This window comes from Toxorhynchites rutilus, chromosome 1 (genome assembly GCF_029784135.1).
Source record: "Toxorhynchites rutilus septentrionalis strain SRP chromosome 1, ASM2978413v1, whole genome shotgun sequence".
Taxonomy (NCBI): Eukaryota; Metazoa; Arthropoda; class Insecta; order Diptera; family Culicidae; genus Toxorhynchites; species Toxorhynchites rutilus.
In genome coordinates, this window is record NC_073744.1 from 191,544,862 (window position 1) to 191,564,144 (window position 19,283).

The window sequence follows — 19,283 nt, forward strand, 5'->3', positions numbered from 1 at the left end:
GGCTATCGTCAGTTCACCAAGAAAATACTAGTTCTGGAATTTTGTCAATGATTTGGTTTCGCTTCACGGTAAGAAAACTCTCCCCAGAAAGGATGACAGCTAAGCTAATATAGACTGGCAATATTAACAGAAAGGGCTTCTGTGCTTCATAACCCGTACGTAAAAATAGTGAATCTTCGCTACGCTGGAACCCTAGATATCCCGTGTATCCCGTGTGCATTGGCTCTGAAACGATGGAACAATCACCAATTTTTTTTATGCTATGATTGACGATTGTTTGGTGTTGCAAATTATGCAGTCGTAATGATAAATATAAACAAGGAGGGGAGATAGCGGGAGGGAAATATTTACGCTAGGATATTGGTAATGAATCTCTGCTGAGGCAAATATTCAGCCTTTTTTCAAGCAGTTAACATTGTTTGTTTTCTGTCATCAATGCATTGAACTGACGCTATGGTGAAGCAGGTGTTAAGGTTGTGCACCCAAAAAATATTTGGGGAATACCAAATTATTCAATAAGTTATATCAAGTTATTAATTTATTTGGGCACGCGTGCCAGTCGCAAAACTGCTTTCAACTAGGATTGCATTTGCGCTAATATTGATCATAATGAAGCAGTGCTACTCTTTTCGAGGTTGTTGAGATTAATGGATAGAGTTTATTTTGTTTATTCAGTCACCAAGATAGTAAATGTCGTTCTGAATTTTTTTATGTGATTTGGTTTCGCTTGCCAGTAGCAAAACTTTCTTCACTAAGGATGACAGCTGCGCTTATCTCGAGCATGTATTGTTCTGCGAACATAAGAATGAGTCATCAAATGATTCTACAATGAAAAATATCATTTCAGGGCGACCAAACCGGTAGAATGGTTATTCTAAAATTTTCGTAGCATTATTAAATAATATCCGTAGTTATAAAAAAGCGTCTTGAACACCACCTTCTATAATGTTTTAAACTATTGAAACAAGCTTTCGGGTCAATAAATAACAATAATATAACTCTTGGACATTTTGTCTTTCGAATGAAGTAAGTATCATACCACTCCGTTTAGCCGGCAAAAAGGTATTAACGTTCAAAACCTTGCACTCCAAACGTCACGCTCTTGTTTCCAAAACATTCAACTTACACCCCGGTACAAAAATGAAAGACGTAGTCCTACGTCAAAACGGCTTAATTCGTAGATAGCCTTCAGAAAATCAGAAAATAAAAACAACGAGAACGAGAATATAGTAATGAAACTAAGTTTCTGCAGACTTGAGTTTTCGTATTTTGAGTTATTATTTGTCAAGATATGTGTTAACAAATATGGAGTCCCATTGTCCAACATAACGAGTGTGGAGTCGCCTTATACATAGTGTTCACAGATAATGTTCACGATGTTTTATTGTTGGTGGGTGGAGGAATCATAATCTTTTCACGAGACTTTGAACAATTTTAATCGCTGAAGCCAAAACCCTTCAATATAGATTTATATTAGATAATTTCTTTCGATATTTATTTAAAGATAAATATGTTTCGTTTCTCGTGTTTATTTCGATTTAATTTTGGAAGTGAATGGTGGTGAATGATGTACACTACAATGTATCAGATTACATGAGCTCTAGAACTAGTGGTAACGATAGCATAGGAAGTAGAGTAATAATTTCGACTGTAAAATAATCGAACAGCTGAATAATATAAAATTTCTTCTAACGGTAACTACTCAAACGCGCAATTCAATCATCACAAGCATCCGTTCAACAAAATCAACTTATCACTAATATTTGCGTTAGACTTTTGGCATTAAATGCAACTTACAACAGCTAACGTGGCAAAAGTAACTGTTTACTGTATCCTCCCTCGCGGAACAAGGAACCTAACAAAAACTCTATGCCCAGAACCTCAAAAAAATTCCAGCCACATTCCCCGCTGAAAAGAACTTTTCATGATTTTACGGTGCTACATTTGATCGTGGTCGGGGCAGCTTCACGTACTTCCCGTGGGGACATTGTTGCTTTTGGTTGTTGGTGCCTCGATTCGAGCTTCGTGCTGGTGCTGCTGCTGCTCCCACGCCGTGTCCCTTCACGCTCTCCGAGTTTGCTCGCTGCTATTTTACCCCCGGGCAGTTTTTAATTGGGGGCAACGAAGTGGTACCCGATTGGCCACCGCCGCCCCCGTGATGATGGTGATGATGATGATGGGCATGATGGTGGGCGTGTTCCCGGTGGCTCTGCAGCTGCATACACTTGTTATGCTGGCAGATTTGCTTCCGCAGCTCGGCGAGTTTTTTCTCCATGTCTTTCTTGCGCTGTGAGAGGTACATATGCAGGATGTTGTCCTTTCAAGAGAGTAATCTGATTCTGTCTATACTTACAGCAACTTCGTGTTCCAGCTTATCCTGCACGATATGGATCTTTTTCCTCAGATCCATGATTCCTCTCACCAGGTGATCGGCAGTAGTTTTCATGTTAGCCTGATGTAAAAAAAAATAAAGAAATTGGCTTTCATTACAGTTGACACACTTTTCTATACCATGATTTTGAGTTTCTCCGGCGAATGCGACAAACAGCTGGGCTCGTCTCCCTTGAGCGGGCAGTTTTCCGGTAATCGCGCCAGACACGGTCTCCGCCTTCGACACCCCTCCAGGTGCCAGGTGACATGCTCGATCTGATGCTGCAGTTTGGCCTTCTCTCGACAGAGGGCCTCTCCCTTCGCTTGCAGTTCCGCCAGTTGCTTTTTGCGCGCTTCGTCAAACTGAAATTTAGCAGCATTCTTTCAGAAAGTCGTGATTTCACTAGCCAACAGAACCTTAGAAACCTTCGCCCGCCGGAATGCTTCCTCTTCCTGCATGTCTCGAAACTTGAGGGCAAGATTTTTGTAATTGGATTCGATTTCATGGCGCTCCTTCAGCACATTGTTGATTGACTGGAGAACGCCAATTTCTGGAATAGGCAAATAAACCGATGGTTAACGAACCAGTGCGTTTCCCGTCCAAGGCTAGCGTCGTAACGGGCAAAGTAATGATGCAACAAAAATTCGATTGGGGTATCATGAGGTGGGATGTTCTCATGTCTTCGCTTTTCACCCACATTTGGACGAATGAAATGAGGGGAATTATTTATGCTACCCTTTCTCCGTTCGCTCCAGAAGTTGTTGTCAGAACTGATATGCGTACGATTGTTTTTCACAAACAAATAATAAACTTCCTGTAAACAACGACGTAATGACCTAAAGCCTTGAACAGGATTGTATTGAGCAAACTTTGGGTGGCTAATGGAAAAATTTGCGATTATTATTTCCCCCATATGGCTTGTTATGCGGGCGCTACACGATTCGTCCAACGTTTCACTCGAATGTTGGACTCAAACATTTGACTCGATGAATCGACAAATGTTGTGACGAATGTGCTGCTACACGGTGAAGTGAATGTTCGATTCAATGCAATCGGTCCAAACAATCAGCGAGCATTTGGATCGAATGTTTATTGTTTTTATTTGCCATCAAAAACGTTAGGAAACTGGATGCCGATGCGAGTATTGAAATTGCTGCCGTAGCAATTGTACTGATATCGGACTGTAAATTAAAAATGCTTGAACTCAACATTATTAAACTGCAATATTTTGCCGAATATTTTGAATTTTATGAACCAATTTCATAGTTTCTTCATCTAAAACTTGTAAACAAACCAATCTGTCAAAGATAGATTCGGACGAATCGTGTAGCGGTGTATCGAATGTCATCGAGTGTCGAATCAATGAATGACAAAAATTCTTTGACTCGTGCCACTCGCGTTGGAAGGTAATCCACAACGAACGGATTACCTTCCAACGTGAATATTCGACGCTCGACATTGGAGGCTCATAGCTCGTCAGTCGACTACACGATGCGTCGAATCATCGAGCGTCCAGCATTCGAGGGTGTTCGTAGCATCGTTTAGCGCTGGCTTTATTGTCGTCGTGTCGCAGTTTGTGGCTTGTTTACGTATTTAGAGGGAATCTATTCTAAGAGCAATACTCTTCGTGAACATCTCGAAAGGACTAAGAAATGTTCTGGCGAATACTACGGTCATTTTTAAATATGGTACATTAGATTTTTCGATGACTTTTTCATGATTGAAGATATTTTATCGTTGAAGATTTTATAGAATTTGAGTTCAAACCTGATCCAAGAAATCACATTTGGGTCGGGCGGGTCATTTGGTGATGTTATCATCAAACTTACCCCGTTGCGAATCATCAAATGAATTGAACACAAAAAAATAGAATTCAAGAAAAATGTTGCAATTTGCAATTTTTTTTATGAGAGTTGAAGAGTGTTAAATTTTCACTGAAATACGTTGAGAGTGTAAAGTATCACAGTAAGCATTTGTTGTCAGAACGAGACGAAACCAGGCAACAGTCGGTTGATTCCGGACTAGAAAACATTCAATATTGGACCAGATCATGATTGGTTAATTCTAAAGTGTTGTCAATAATAAGGGTAAATGATTTTGGTTTGTCCAGTCGAAAATATGATCATGGTTTGTTCACTTTTTTGAATGCTCTAATTCAGCACACCTTTGTCAAATCAGGTATTCGAGTTTTTCAAAACATATAAATAAAATTGTCTTTTCCATGATTTACAGTAGTTTTATAGTATATTTGTACGGATTTTCATGTTTTAAAGGATTATAAAATACACCCTCTATTGGTGTCAATGCGCCCCTCATTCGAGCTAACTTTTAATCGATCACCAGATGATTATTTCGCACGTATTCAGACCTTTTCTGGATTATAACACTTAAAAATATCATGCTTGCACACGATTTGTATCAGATTTACAAAGTTAAAGCATTAAATTAACGCATTTCGATGACCTCAATTCTGATCATGAGTAATCCAATTCGCTAATTTTGTTTTGTCCACATGATTTCTATGGCAACCGCTTGGCGCGCTGCAGTTTGTTTATGTTTGTTTATGGTGTGCTTCGCGCATAGCAGAAGTAAGGTTTTTCTGTGTTGATTGTGTTGAGGTGAACACTATTAAAATGCCCAAGAAAAGGAAATATTCTGCAGAAAGCCTAAATTATGAATGGATCAATATGATGACAGTAAACTAAAGCAATGATAAATGCAACATCTAACTGTGAATTCGAATGTTTTCATTCAAAAATGGTGATTTCTAAAACCGGACAAACCATGATCATTTTTTGGACAAACCATGATCAGAGGTGTTGAAACCATGATCATAATTCCTCTTTAAGGAAAATGGTTAAAAAACATAATTAGTATTGGCAACTAGAGATTTGAGGCTTTTCAACAAACTCAAACTCGTATCGATTATGTGTGATTTTCATGACGAAAAATCGATTTGCATTTACTAGTTGCGTAAAAACACCCCAAATCGGACAAACCAAGATCATTTACCCTAGTTAAGAGCTGATGAAGTGAGAGGGTTCAAAAAAAAAGTTGTGCCATGGCGTACACGATTCCAGCTCTTCTGATTATCTGAAACAAAAAAAATCGAGCAGATTCTAAATCAGTGAAAATGCTTCCTTCTATCGCATGAACCTCGGACAAGTCAATAACATCTTTTTTTACAAAATGGCGGCCGTTTGAAAAACAAAATGCGGGATAAAACGTTTTGACGTAGAACTACGTCTTTCATTATGGGTGTCAAATCAGAAAACAGGATTTTGGCGATTTACACACTAAACGAATCGGAAATTCCATAAGATTTGTTTAATACGCTATACATTAGAATCCCCTGGTTTGTAAATGGTTAAAATTCATGAAAACTTCAAGCGTTCCCATTTTCTCATACATTTGTTCTGTCCATTTGTGTGCTTTCCCGAACAGAGCTGTCAATAACGAGCAACTTATCGACGAGCAACGAAGGTGAAAGCGTAAGGTGTAAAGTCTCCGTGAACAAAGGAAAAGTAGAAGAATGAAGGGGAATACTTGCCTAGAGTATAAACAGTGGATCTCGCTGAGGCAAACTTTCATTCGTCATCGGACTGTTGAGCAATCCAGTTCACTTTGCTTTCGCTGCGCTTCGATCTAAGATTGGACCCCACCAGTGGTAATCCAACTTGGATATCGTCGTTTGGTTTTTCTGTTCGTTTTTCGCGTTATTCGCATCGTGTGTTTTTCTTTCCGCGTCATAAATTGGACGCTTCGCGTAATGTGTGATGAGCAAGAAGAAAAGGAAGGCAGGCTCGAGCCCTGCTAAAAACGATCGCATGCCAGGGGCAATCAAATTTCGAGGCAAGCGTCATCTGATGATGCACGCGATGTTGGTGCAGTGAAAAGCGCTCGCACTAAACCGAGCCTTCGCGAGTATGACGCCGCATCGAACAACAGCGAAGTAGGCGATTTCGGCGCGTCTGTCGAAAATGTAAATGCCGTTACCCAGGCAGCAACCAAAATCAAGTTCCCCCCGCTGGTGGTGAAGGCGGTCGCTCTTGACAAACTCATCAGCGAATTCGCATCGATGGGTGTTACAGCAGTGTACAAGCTGTGTGGCATAATTCATTTTTTTTTCCAAGCTGTTAACATCGTTTGTTTTCCGTCATCATAAGGGCTTCGTTGGGGCATCATCAATGCATTAAACTGACATTATGGCGAAGCAGGCGATAAGTTTGTGCGCCAGAAAATTATTTGGGGAATACCAAGCATCTTGAATGTCTTACTGGAATCATTTGGGTTCGCGTGCCAAGCGCAAAACTGCCTTCAACTAGGATTGCATTTGCGCTAATATTGATCATAATGAAGCATAGCTACTGTTTCGAGGTTGTTATGACCAAAAAGAGTTTATTTCGCTTGTAGTCACCAAGAAGTAAATGTCGTTCTGGAATTTTGTATGTAATTAGGTTTCGCTTGCCAGTAGCAAAACTTCCTCCACTAAGGGTGACAGCTGCGCTTTTCTCGAGCATGAGAAAGTAATGCAACTTTTTCGAGCGCAAAATGATGAGAAGTGTTTATATTCCTAGTAGTTTCAAGCCACCAATGTATGGCGACTTATATAAAATAACAGTGTAGTTCTACGTCAACAATGCGGTCGTATCTTGGACACAACCTCCTATAATTTTTTTTTCTAACGTTTTCCGATTTCGCAGATTGTATCCATCTAAATTCGACACGAATCGGTTCAGTAGAACTTGAGATATCGTTTACGCCAGTTTGAAAAAACTAGTTTTGAGAAAAATGTATTTGAAGTTCATTGTTATGGCCGTGAGATATCGCATCACTAAAATGGCCTTTACTCGGTAAATAATATGATTTTCGATATGTCTTTTCTAGGGTATATTCTTGAATACTTAAACTACAGAAATATGAAGGAAAAAATTTTGGTTTTTTTCCAAACCTCTAGACTAGAATACTCCCTTAAAGAATGTTAAATTTTCACTGAAATACGTTGAGAGTGTAAAGAATCACAGTAAGCATTTGTTGTCAGAACGAGATGAGACCAGACAACAGGGGGTCGATTCCGGACCAGATAACATTCAATATTGGACCAGATATTGGTTAATTCTAAAGTGTTGTCAATAATATTTGAAAATACACTTGTACATAATGTACTCACGATACATGCTTTCAAACTAGTTTTTACGGCAAAGAATAATAGAAAAATATTATATTAATTCCAAAATACGTAACTAGTTTGTACTACATCAACCAAATGTAACTATTCTTAAAAAATTGCAGTGGTATCGCAATTCTATGTCCAGAAATTAAAGAAAAGGGGTGGTTCGAGAAGTTTCAAGACTCAGGTTGTTTTGGACAGTTACGCAAAGCAAAACCTCGAGAAAAAGAAACGCTCGAGGTAACTCTACAAGAATTTGTTGATGAAATACGATTGTGTCGTTATGGACGATGATTCCGAACAAATTTCTAAACAAGAATTTTGTACCTTGGGTTGAAAGGTTGAAGTACCCTCAAAAGTTCCTCGTTTGGGTAGAAACCTGTATTTCCGGATTAAAAAAATACGCTTTCGTAACTTTTGGAACAATGAACCATGAAGCTTAGTCGAAGGAGGAGTGTCTCCAGAAGAGGTTATTGTCTTTTCTGACACGACATGGTAAGCCGTGATGATTCAAATTCAATGAAACAGTGATACAACGACAATTGTTTTATTGTGTTTTCCAAGAAGAGGAGTCCGGCCATTACCGAATTGTTTAATGTCACCAATATCATCACCATCGATAATTGGGACTGCTTCCCATCTCTTCCAAAGTTCCAAAGTCCAATCAGTTGGACAGATTTGCACAATTCAACATGGCCGCTGTACTTCTATTGGGAAGCTCTCTCGCTCTCTTGATGCGGGCTGAATAGGAAGTGCAACAATAACAGTGCGGAGCTCATCGTGTCGAGGTCCGAACTGGAGCGTTGAGTTGTTAGCACGAGGTCCCACTTGTACTAACTCCTGTGAATAGTCTATCAAGCAGGGGTCGAATGGATTCGAAAATTCAAAGTCAATCTCGTTCGATTTCAGGGGTGCAAAAATACCCCTATATTAACAAATATTTCACCATTCGGCATACATCATATATAGATAGCAAAGGGGACGGGGTGCAACCAGACACTTCCGTCCCGGGTGCGAAAGATCCACTCGATGTCACTGTTGACAATGATCTTTTTTCTTTCTTTCTATATGCTGAAAGACTCGACACCACGTTATCTTCAAATTTAAAAAAAATAGTTTTCAATCTTTTTACATGTTACAAAACGCTATCAAAGGGTCCCAACGCTGACAACAGATAAGGCTGCAAACACACAGAGCGTAAACAAATGTTTTTGTATTTTTCAAGTGTCAAGTTTCTATAAGACCAGTTACGTTATCCGTTGTTTTTAGTTAGTTTGAGTAATAAATTTGGGAAATGTCGGTAGGAAAAGTGGTCACGGATAGAGAAAAAGCATAAATCGATGCGTTTCACCAAGAAAATGTTTGAATTAGAGAAATTGCTCGTGTGATTGGACGATCCTATCAAATATTTTTCAAGTATTTGACGAATCCTCAAGGATACGGTAAAAAGAAGAGAGCTCCACGTAAATCGAAACTGTCTGACCGGGATAATCGGGAAATATTTAAAACAGTTTCGAATACTTTGAAATCGCTTATGCAAATAAAGCGATCTTTGAATTGGAATGTTTCACGTGAGACAATTCGTCAAATTTTGGGAAAAAGTCCTTACATAAAGAGGGCTAAAAAGGTTCAAGCCCCTAATCTTACACCATCTCACATCGAAAGAAGTCTGAGTTTTGAGCTCACATGAATCAACAGTGGGACATGGTATGTCACAACAAAGAACGTTTTCAAAAGAATACATAGCAATATATAGCAATATATACTATAACGAAAAGTTCTTCAATTATTTTTTGACGTAGAACTACGTCTTTCATCAAGGGTGTCAAATCAAAAAACAGGTCACGTTTTTATGAAATAAAGTTAACGTTAATAACTATTTTTGCCGCGAACGGATTTTGGTGATTTACATACTAAACGAATCGGAAATTCCCTAAGATTTGTTTAATACCCCCCTGGTTTGTAAATGGTAAAAATTCATGAAAACTTCAAGCGTTCCCATTTTCTCATACATTTGTTCTGTCCATTTGTGTGCTTTCCCGAACAGAGCTGTCAATAACGAGCAACTTATCGACGAGCAACGAAGGGGAAAGCGTAAGGTGTAAAGTCTCCGTGAACAAAGGAAAAGTAGAAGAATGAAGGGGAATACTTGCCTAGAGTATAAACAGTGGATCTCGCTGAGGCAAACTTTCATTCGACATCGGACTGTTGAGCAATCCAGTTCACTTTACTTTCGCTGCGCTTCGATCTAAGATTGGACCCCACCAGTGGTAATCCAACTTGGATATCGTCGTTTGGTTTTTCTTTCGTTATTCGCATCGTATGTTTTTCTTTCCGCGCCATAAATTGGACGCTGTGTGATGAGCAAGAAGAAGAGGAAGGCAGGCTCGAGCCCTGCAAAAAACGAACGCATTGCCAGGGGCAATCAAATTTCGAGGCAAGCGTCATCTAATGATGCACGCGATGTTGGTGCAGTGAAAAGCGCTCGCACTGAACCGAGCCTTTGCGAGTGTGACACCTCATCGAACAACAGCGAAGTAGGCGATTTCGGCGCGTCGGTCGAAAATGTAAACGCCGATACCCAGGCAGCAACCAAAATCAAGCTCCCCCCGCTGGTGGTGAAGGCGCTCGCTCTTGACAAACTCATCTGCGAATTCGCATCGATGCGCATCGTGTTACAGCAGAGTACAAGCTGTGTGGCATAATTCAGTCTTTTTCCAAGCAGTTAACATTGTTTGTTTTCCGTCATCATAAGGGCTTCGTTGGTGCCTTTGAGAATGCATCAATGCATTAAACTGACGTTATGGCGAAGCAGGCGTTAAGGTTCTGCGTCAAAAAATTATTTGGGGAAAACCAAGCATCTTGAATGTCTTACTGTCTTATGTCGCAAATCTGCCTTCAACTAGGATTGAATTTTCACTTATATGTATAATGACTTATATAAAATAACAGCGTAGTTCTACGTCAACAATGCGGTCGTATCTTGGACACAACCTCCTATAATTTTTTACTTTTAAGTTTGCTAGGTTATCTTCAGTGACGAAAAAACAGGAAGTGGGTTATATCTATGGTATAACCGCAAGGGTGACGTAGGACTATCGTTGATTTAGAGATCATTTGTTCGAAGTTGAATCTAAATCCATTCTGAATGAATGAATAAATGAATATTTGGGGGACTTCGAAAACGAAAGCGTTACGTTGGAGGCACAAGGTTTTATGCATCCAATATAGGATACGAAAAACCTTGTTCTGAAGAATAATCTTCAGAAGCTAACCTGCTAACTGTACTTGATTGACAAATCACAAACCCAAATGTAATATATGGATATTTTATGGATAGAAAACATTAAAATAAACCCTTTCGCTTGAATGTAATTTTCAATTCCAAGGGGAACTGGCAGATTATTTTCCAGCAACGATTAGATATTTCCACATTTTCCTCGATACTGGAAGCCCACCAGTGGTTAATACTAACTCGATAACCACCTGTTAATAGTACTTGATTGAAAAATATTTGGTCACAGTGTTACATGGATAGAAAACATTCAAATAAACTCTTTCACATGAATATATTTTGAAAATTCCCAAAGGAACTGGCAGATTATTTTCCAGCAATGATTAGATCTTTCCGGAACTTTCTCGATGCTGAATGGCATCCTAACGGAAAGAGTTCTGCGCGTGTATGTGTCGATCCTTCGCCGTCCACCTCCTCCAGCACGTTAGGCAACGATGTTGTCTTGTCGATGTCCTCACGAAAAATGAATGTGTCTCACCACCAGAATATCGCTTAAGTATGCTTTTTGTGTGTGATTGAATCGAGAGAAGGTGTGGTTTACGATGGCAATTTGGAAGGCAAACGAGAGGGGAATGAACTCTCTGAGCTCGGAACTTTCGGCGACTGAGCAATAATCGATTGCGGGCGCATACAATATTGGATACGGAAATATCCTACTGATGGGGAAGAATAATCTTCTGAAGCTATCCTGTTAATTGCGATTGATTGAAAAACCACAAAACCAAATGTATTTGATCACAGTGTTACATGGAAAGAAAACATTCAAATAAACTCTTTAACATGAATATATTTTGAAAATTCCCAAAGGAACTGGCAGATTATTTTCAGTAACGATTAGATATTTCCACATTTTCCTCGATACTGGAAGCCCACCAGTGGTTAATGCCAACTCGATAACCACCTGTTAATAGCACTTGATTGAAACATATTTGGTCACAGTGTAACATGGATAGAAAACATTCAATTAAACTCTTTCACATGAATATATTTTGAAAATTCCCAAAGGAATTGGCAGATTATTTTCAGTAACGATTATATATTTCCACATTTTCCTCGATACTGGAAGCCCACCAGTGGTTAATGCCAACTCGATAAACACCTGTTAATAGCCGCGCGTGTATGTGTGTGTAGCGATGTCTTCCCAGGGAATCGTTTGTGGCATCACTCTCCTCCTGATAGATTCCCTTCTGGCCTAGGGTGCACAAACAGGCTCTTGGTGACACCGTTCATCCGCGCTTTCATGATAAATAAAGAGCTTCACCGCAACAGCGACAACATGCTCCAATCGCTGTTCAATTAGAAGTGAGTGGATTTCCGAGCGCCGCTCGCTTATATACCGATTGGTGATTTCAATAGCCTGTTTTGAAAGCAATTTTAAGACTATTGAAACAAGTTTTTGGATCAAAAAGTAACAAGTATATAACGCGTAGACATTTTATCTTTCGAATGAAGTGTTTATCATACCATTTCGTTCAGTTGTTTAGGAGCTATTAACGCTCAAAATCTCGGTCTCCGGCGTAACGCTTTCGTTTTCGAAACTTTGATTTTAAACCCCGGTATAGAAATGAAAGACGTAGTCCTACGTCAAAAAGTTCAATTTGTATGGTCCTGATGGTTTCAACGGGTACTGGCGTGATTTACGATAGGAGAAACAGTATTTTTCAACCAGGAATTTTGGTGGAGACTCGGGTGTGATTCTGTGCAACCGGAAAGCTCAAGATAGCCTTCACATCATTCAAGGATTACATACATGATCTGAAATATTCTCTCCTACGATATATTTTTGCGTGGATATCGTCACAAAAAATTCACATTCCAGCAAAATAATGCTACTATTCATACCAGCAAGGAAACTGAAAACTTAATTTTTTAGACTAACTGGTTCGCTCTCCAGACTTGAATCCTGTTGAAAATCTTAGGGGGATCCTTGTACGCAGAATCTACACTGAGGGAAAACGGTACACAACGATTGAAGAGCACAAAGTCGCAATTTTGGAAAAATGGAAAAATATCGAGAAATCCGTTCAGAAAAAATTGGTAAATAGTATGCCAACACGAATTTTCCAGGTTATTAGCCCAAAATGGCAAGGTTGCCAGTTATTGACATGTAAATCTGGCAATAGTTTTGAATTTTTCATTGGTAATACTTATGAATTTTGATATGGTCTTATAGAAACTTGACAGCTGAAATTATCATATTTAAGTACAATAAATGAACAAACAATTCTTTTGAACGAAATTGACGTTAAATATACTATACTAGCTGACCCAGCCAACTTCGTCCCACCCAAAATTTATTTTTCGTTATGACATTCACGTTTTCTTACTTAACGCAAGTTCATGGGTCCAATCGCAGAACTGTTCATTGATTGATCTTCTAATCTACCCTTTGAAATTACCTTTCACTATAAAATTCCTAGTACTTCTACCAAAACTCGTCATTATAGTAGTATTATTAGGTGATTATTTTCAGACACAATTCTTGTTCAAGATTTTCCAACCACTTGCAAATAACGGGCCTGATTCTCGAATACACTTCACGGTGGAAACAAAATAAACGGCACGCCATTGAACTACGTTTTACGAGTTAGTGAAGTGTCGAACATAATGATGAGTTTTCAGGCAGAATGAGCACTTTTCAAATAAAAAATCTTTAATGAAAATTAACTTCTTCGTATCAAACTGGTATTCAATGTGAGTGGAAAACTTTGTTTTCTTCATGTGATATAATAATCTCATACAAAAATTTCATATGAATATAATTTGATATTATAATGATAAGTTTAGTGGGAAACTAATCTCGTATCCAGATGTCGACACTGTACCGTTGTCATCGCCAAGACGGGTCTATGGTACTAGGTGAGGCCGTTTCGTCACTAAGTGGGTTAGGGGAGCGGCATATGAACACAGTACGGAAGAAAGCAGAAGGGGAATTATTTCCTTGAAGCGTGAAAGAGACAGACTGATCACGAGCGAGCTTGGACACAAGCGTATTGTGTTTTGTTTACAAACAAAACACAGTAGACTTCCAAGATGGCTGAAGAGTGGTTTTAGCAAGTTGGCCCACCTTAGGACATACTTCTACGCGCCTTGGTCATCGCGAATACGTTTCATTCCGTTTCCACCGTGAAGTGTATTCGAGAATCAGGCCCAACATGTTTCTCCGTTACATGAAATAAATGTTTGAAACAGAAAATATGAAATAATGAAGACAGCCCAAAATCGGACAATTCCTTCTTCGAGTTTTGCTCTTATCAAGACATTCGGCGATCCATTTTTATTTATATAAATATAAGAAACTATTGGCGATCTAACGTACAAATCTACACCTAGGCGGCGCTGCGGTTAAAGTGATGATGGTTTCAAATTTTGCCATGTGAGCTTATGGAAGGTTTGTAGTTCTTTCCATAAATTACAATGTTATAATCATAAAAGATTATTTGATTGCGATGAGTTTGTAAGAAATTTAATTCTGCGCAATTTTATATATAACATGTTATTTATTTACCTCTTTCAGTAGTCAAAACTATAAAAATGTTGACAATGGTTGAATTAAAGAAGGAAATTCGAGAGCACAATCAAACACAAGTAGAAAAATGCACGATTCCTGCATGTAAGAACTACCTTGGAAAGCCCGGAAGTAAAATATACGTGATTTGTTTTTGAGTTTTAGGTTACATTAGCATCATTTTCTTAGTTCAAAAACAAAATCCAGTCCGGGTCTCACCAATCGTTTACGTTTTGCGTTAGATCGCCAATAGTAGTGAGTTTCATCACATTAAAATTGACGAATTTACGTTGGATTTACAACCAGATGGCGCAGAGAGTAAAATGAGGATGTTTTGTTTTTTTGGTATGAAATTCGTTCGAATTTTCTAGACAAATCAGAATTTATATCCAAATTTCCCGGTTTCATGTATTCTTTCCACGCTGAAAAGGTTAGAAAATCATCATTTTATAATGTGCTATGTATATTACGAGGAATGGCTTGTTATAAGTATTGTAACTATATTTTTTTTTCAACTAAGTAAACGATGAATAGGGTGTTTTGCGCTAAAAATACTACAAATCTTTCTCGTATCGACCCCTACATAATCAATGATATCAGCCAATTTGATATGATATTGATTTCATCGCAATTATCCATAGTATCAATAACCGGTATGCATTATCAATCTTAAAATTTTCGAAGATTATCTATGACTTTGGTCAAATCACGTGTTGAAACCATCGTAAATATACAAAACTCCAACTTTCTTACCATATACTGACGACATTCAATGGCTGAAATTAATCTAAATTGAAATAAAATGAATAATCACCACCGAATCTTGCTTTTCAGTGCGTAAAATAAACAAGCACCCTCACTTTTGTAGTTCTGAGTTCTAATGTAGGTGTCGCATGAGCTGATTCAGCTTTGCGTAAATTCGTCAATTGGCGATCTAACGCAAAACGTAAACGGTCGGTGAGACATCTGGATTTTGTTTTTGAACTAAGAAAATGATGCTAATGTAACCTAAAACTCAAAAACAAATCACGTATATTTTACTTCCGGGCTTTCCAAGGTAGTTCTCACATGCAGGAATCGTGCAATTTTCTACTTGTGTTTGGTTGTGCTCTCGAATTTCCTTCTTTAATTCAACCATTGTCAACATTTTTATAGTTTTCACTACTGAAAGAGGTAAATAAATAACACGTTATATATAAAATTGCGCAGAATTAAATTTCTTACAAACTCATCGCAATCAAATAATCTTTTATGATTATAACATTGTAATTTATGGAAAGAACTACAAACCTTCCATAAGCTCACATGGCAAAATTTAAAACCATCATCACTTTCACCGCAGCGCCGCCTAGGTGTAGATTTGTACGTTAGATCGCCAATTAATCTCCACTTTCGAACAAAGATCTATTTCGTTAGCGCAAACATCAAATGGACTAACAACGATTGTCACTATGAAATTGTAGAACGTATGGGAATTGAATTTTCGCAAATTTGGGAACATATGGGAGTTAAATTTTCGCAATCTAGGAAATACAGAGAAACTGGTAGAAAAATAAATGAACAAGGGACAGGGCCACGTGGTTTATGGATTCAAATAACATCAATTGAAAAATTTAGTCCAAACTTTAATTACTTAAAATTCCCTTCGGGGCAGCTAATAAAATGCAATTCACCTCACAAACACTGATGTCACCACCGGATGGCGACACTGTTACTTCGCCATCATGGAAATCAGTATGCTCTACCAGTTTGTTAAGGGAGGGTTACACTACGAAAATCAATCCATGCTTCGTGTGCGTGAAGAAATAATTGTGTTAGATTTTCGTGATAAGTAAACTAATAATGAATGGAAAGAACTTCATAGAAAAAAGGGTCATAGAAAAAAGCTACGTGTTTTAAGCATTTAAAGAACATCAATTGATTATTAAAATTCAAATATTAACAATATAGAGGTGCCTTCACATCTTGAGGGGATTCATTGCATTCCCGCATAGTTGTATCTTTAGAAAATGCCGTCAATGTACTTTTAATAATACGAATAGATGAAAACATATGCAGAAACTGATTCTGGTTTATTTTGGGGCAGAAGTTGTACAATGTAGCTATTATTTCCTTCAAAACTGCACACTGATCTTGGATTTAAGAATCTGTAATGATAATCCTTCTCTTGCACATGTGTTTTAAGCGAAACATCAATTCTGGCAAATGGCTTCAGTAAATGTATACTTTGCAAATAATTCACTGTGCTCTTAGGAATGTCACTAAGTATAGAACATGTATGAGGATCTTGTTTTGAATGATGCAGTAGATGTAGCAAATCTGCAAATAAAAACAATATATACACTGAAGTACCTTTGAATGAATAAAACACAAGTAACAATACAATAAACAATGCATGAAAAGTGATGAAAATTTATGGCTTATTATAAAAGCAATTAACGGTTACGAGATACCATGAACATCAAACGCAAACGACATAAGCACACCAACACCCATTTCTTCCGCAACCCAACCCGGCACCACCTTGACCCTTGTCGCAAAATATTACTGCCGAAATCAGTTTAACGGGAACTTCTGTGCCTTCCATAATATTCATACCGTTGGTCCAAAAACAAAAATGAATCACAGCATTTGTATGGTTGCTATTTACCCCCTCCAGCATCATAACCACAGCCAACGCTTTGTTTATGACCCCGTAACCCCATTTACACTTCACCCAACCCGACCCACCGAAATGTCAACACTTTTGACAGCGTCGGAACACTAAAAGTAGACTGGCCCACAGCGTGGAAATTGTGGTAGTAGTGGATGCGAAAATAAATATTTGAATTATCAGGGGCACTTTCGGAACGAACGTTATTACTTTCACGAATACCAACGCCCCCCGGCGGACGAGGCATGGAGAATCACTGTCTGGAATTGGAGTCGCACGTTTTCGTTTTATTGTGTACTTCTCAATTTCGTTTTTTTTTCTGTTGCTGTTGATGCTAGGCATTTGTTGGATCAATGACTGTTTCGTATGTGCCCGTGCCCCGTGGGAACTATGACTCCGGAAGTTGGGAAGTGCAGGTACACAGGAATTTCAATGGATAGGAAAGGTGAAGTTTTGTCACCGACAAGATTTTGCTACCACTGGGTGCAAGGGCTACGTCTGAATCGATAAAATATGATGGTAGGAACAACATAAAACACATATCCAACAGAAATAGTTACGTATTTAAAATGGAAACCCACTTTCTTCATTTTTGCATATCCTTTCTTTGATCTCATCCAAGCTGTTTGGTGTCAACATAATTAATCCTTTCAAGCCTAATTGCTTCCAACAGTTTATGAATTCCAACGTTAGGATGGGTTTAACAATGTCTGTACTTTCACTAATTTCGTTACTGCCAAATATCAAATTCTATTCACTTCGACAACAGCATTCTTTGCTTTGCAAAGAATATAACATCCTTACAATTCGCAAAAATGGCTCAGTTTTTCAAGCCAAACTTCACACAAATTCCAAAGCGCCGGGAGCTACGAATCCGGGGAAGAAGTTTGAACCGATCGGGAGGAAAAGTTGAACTAATTCCTGGAGCCAAGCCATCAGCTGCAACGGCCCGCACTTTGCGAGTTTGGCTCGAACAGGAATGGGGTTTGTTTATGCGGTTGCCACCTGACGACCCGATGGTTGGCAAAATTCCAGGCGCGGAGAGTTCGCACGAATGCCACGTCTACGAGCTATTTTCGGAACATTGAAGAACTCCCAAAGTCAATAAAGATAACTCAAACAAACTTCTTCTTTGTGGATGATAGTAATCACTTCACTTACATCGTGAGGCTTTCGCACGGGAGATTTTTAAACGTGAAAATAATTTATACGTACATTGAGAAAGGCTAATTCGATGTTTTCACTAAATACAGAAAAACACATTTTTCCTAAAAGATTTAAAATTGATAAAAATTCTTGAGTCAATTCCGCTTGGAAGTATAATGATTAAATACAACCCGATTGTCACACTATTATCGTTAAATCAGGACTATTGTATCGTTTATTTCAGCTATTTCTAGGATTGGATGGATTGTTCAGCAAATGATTGACAGTGCCAGACTTCCCAATTCAACTTCATTTCTCACAAGAGACTGACTCGCTGGAATGAATCGAATGCACTCAAGTGCTATTCGATATGCGATATGTTGCGCCCGTATCTGGTCATGCATATTCGTGCCTAAAGTAATGGCATCTTAGAAAACAATGTTAGCACAGAAACAGCTAAGAATACTTCGTGGACATGGCCCAGTATATTCTCAAACATGATTGATCTTGAATCAGTTTCCTGGTCAGAACAATTTACTACTCATACCACTTAATTTCGCGTAGCAAATATGACAATTATTTAGTCGAGGAGTTCTTTAGGACTGATCATTTGAATGGAGCGATTCAAATGATCAGTCCAGGATCTGACCATAGTGAAGATCGGGTAACCAACCCCGGTGGGATCTTGGTCGAATGCTGACAGGGAAGGGGGCATATCCGAGCGTCTGTTCACCATGGAGGTGCGGCTCAAAACAGCGTCTGATCCCCATGTTAGGGACGGCTGATCACTGTCTTCGTGCCAGCGGGGACTCTAAAAAGTGCTGTGCACGACGGTCCTCCGGCGAGACAGTGGGTTGGTGCAGGCCCTGCAAGCCATCCGTAAAAATAAAACGCACAGGAAAATTCACAAAGAAATTCGAGACAGGACAATCGGGCTAGACCCACGCAAAGAACACGGACTAGAGACTTGCAGTCGGAACATGGAACTGCAAGTCTCTCAATTTTCTTGCGAGTACCCGAATTCTTTCGGAAATATTGAGAGCCCGCAATTTCAACATCGTAGCGCTGCAGGAGGTGTGCTGGAAAGGTTCGATGGAGCGATCGTTCCATGGTGGGTATACCATTTATCAGACCTGCGGC

General features: G+C 38.9%; 1 protein-coding gene across 5 annotated transcripts; it reads right to left on the minus strand.

The window, feature by feature from the left end:
- Positions 1 to 1,528: 1,528 nt before the first annotated feature.
- LOC129762035 (ERC protein 2-like) lies at positions 1,529 to 17,893 on the minus strand. Of its 5 annotated transcripts, none has more exons than XM_055760007.1 (5): positions 17,579 to 17,893; positions 2,788 to 2,921; positions 2,512 to 2,733; positions 2,354 to 2,452; positions 1,529 to 2,287 (listed from the first exon to the last, which is right to left on the minus strand). In XM_055760007.1, exons 1-5 carry the CDS (start codon positions 17,634 to 17,636, stop codon positions 2,087 to 2,089), a joined length of 714 nt encoding a protein of 237 aa, XP_055615982.1. In that variant the 5' UTR covers positions 17,637 to 17,893; the 3' UTR covers positions 1,529 to 2,086. The 5 variants fall into 5 exon arrangements, with proteins under 5 accessions (XP_055615982.1, XP_055615979.1, XP_055615981.1 ...); XM_055760004.1 differs by lacking the exon at positions 17,579 to 17,893 and adding an exon at positions 2,990 to 3,633; XM_055760006.1 differs by lacking the exon at positions 17,579 to 17,893 and adding an exon at positions 3,107 to 3,630.
- Positions 17,894 to 19,283: the final 1,390 nt, after the last annotated feature.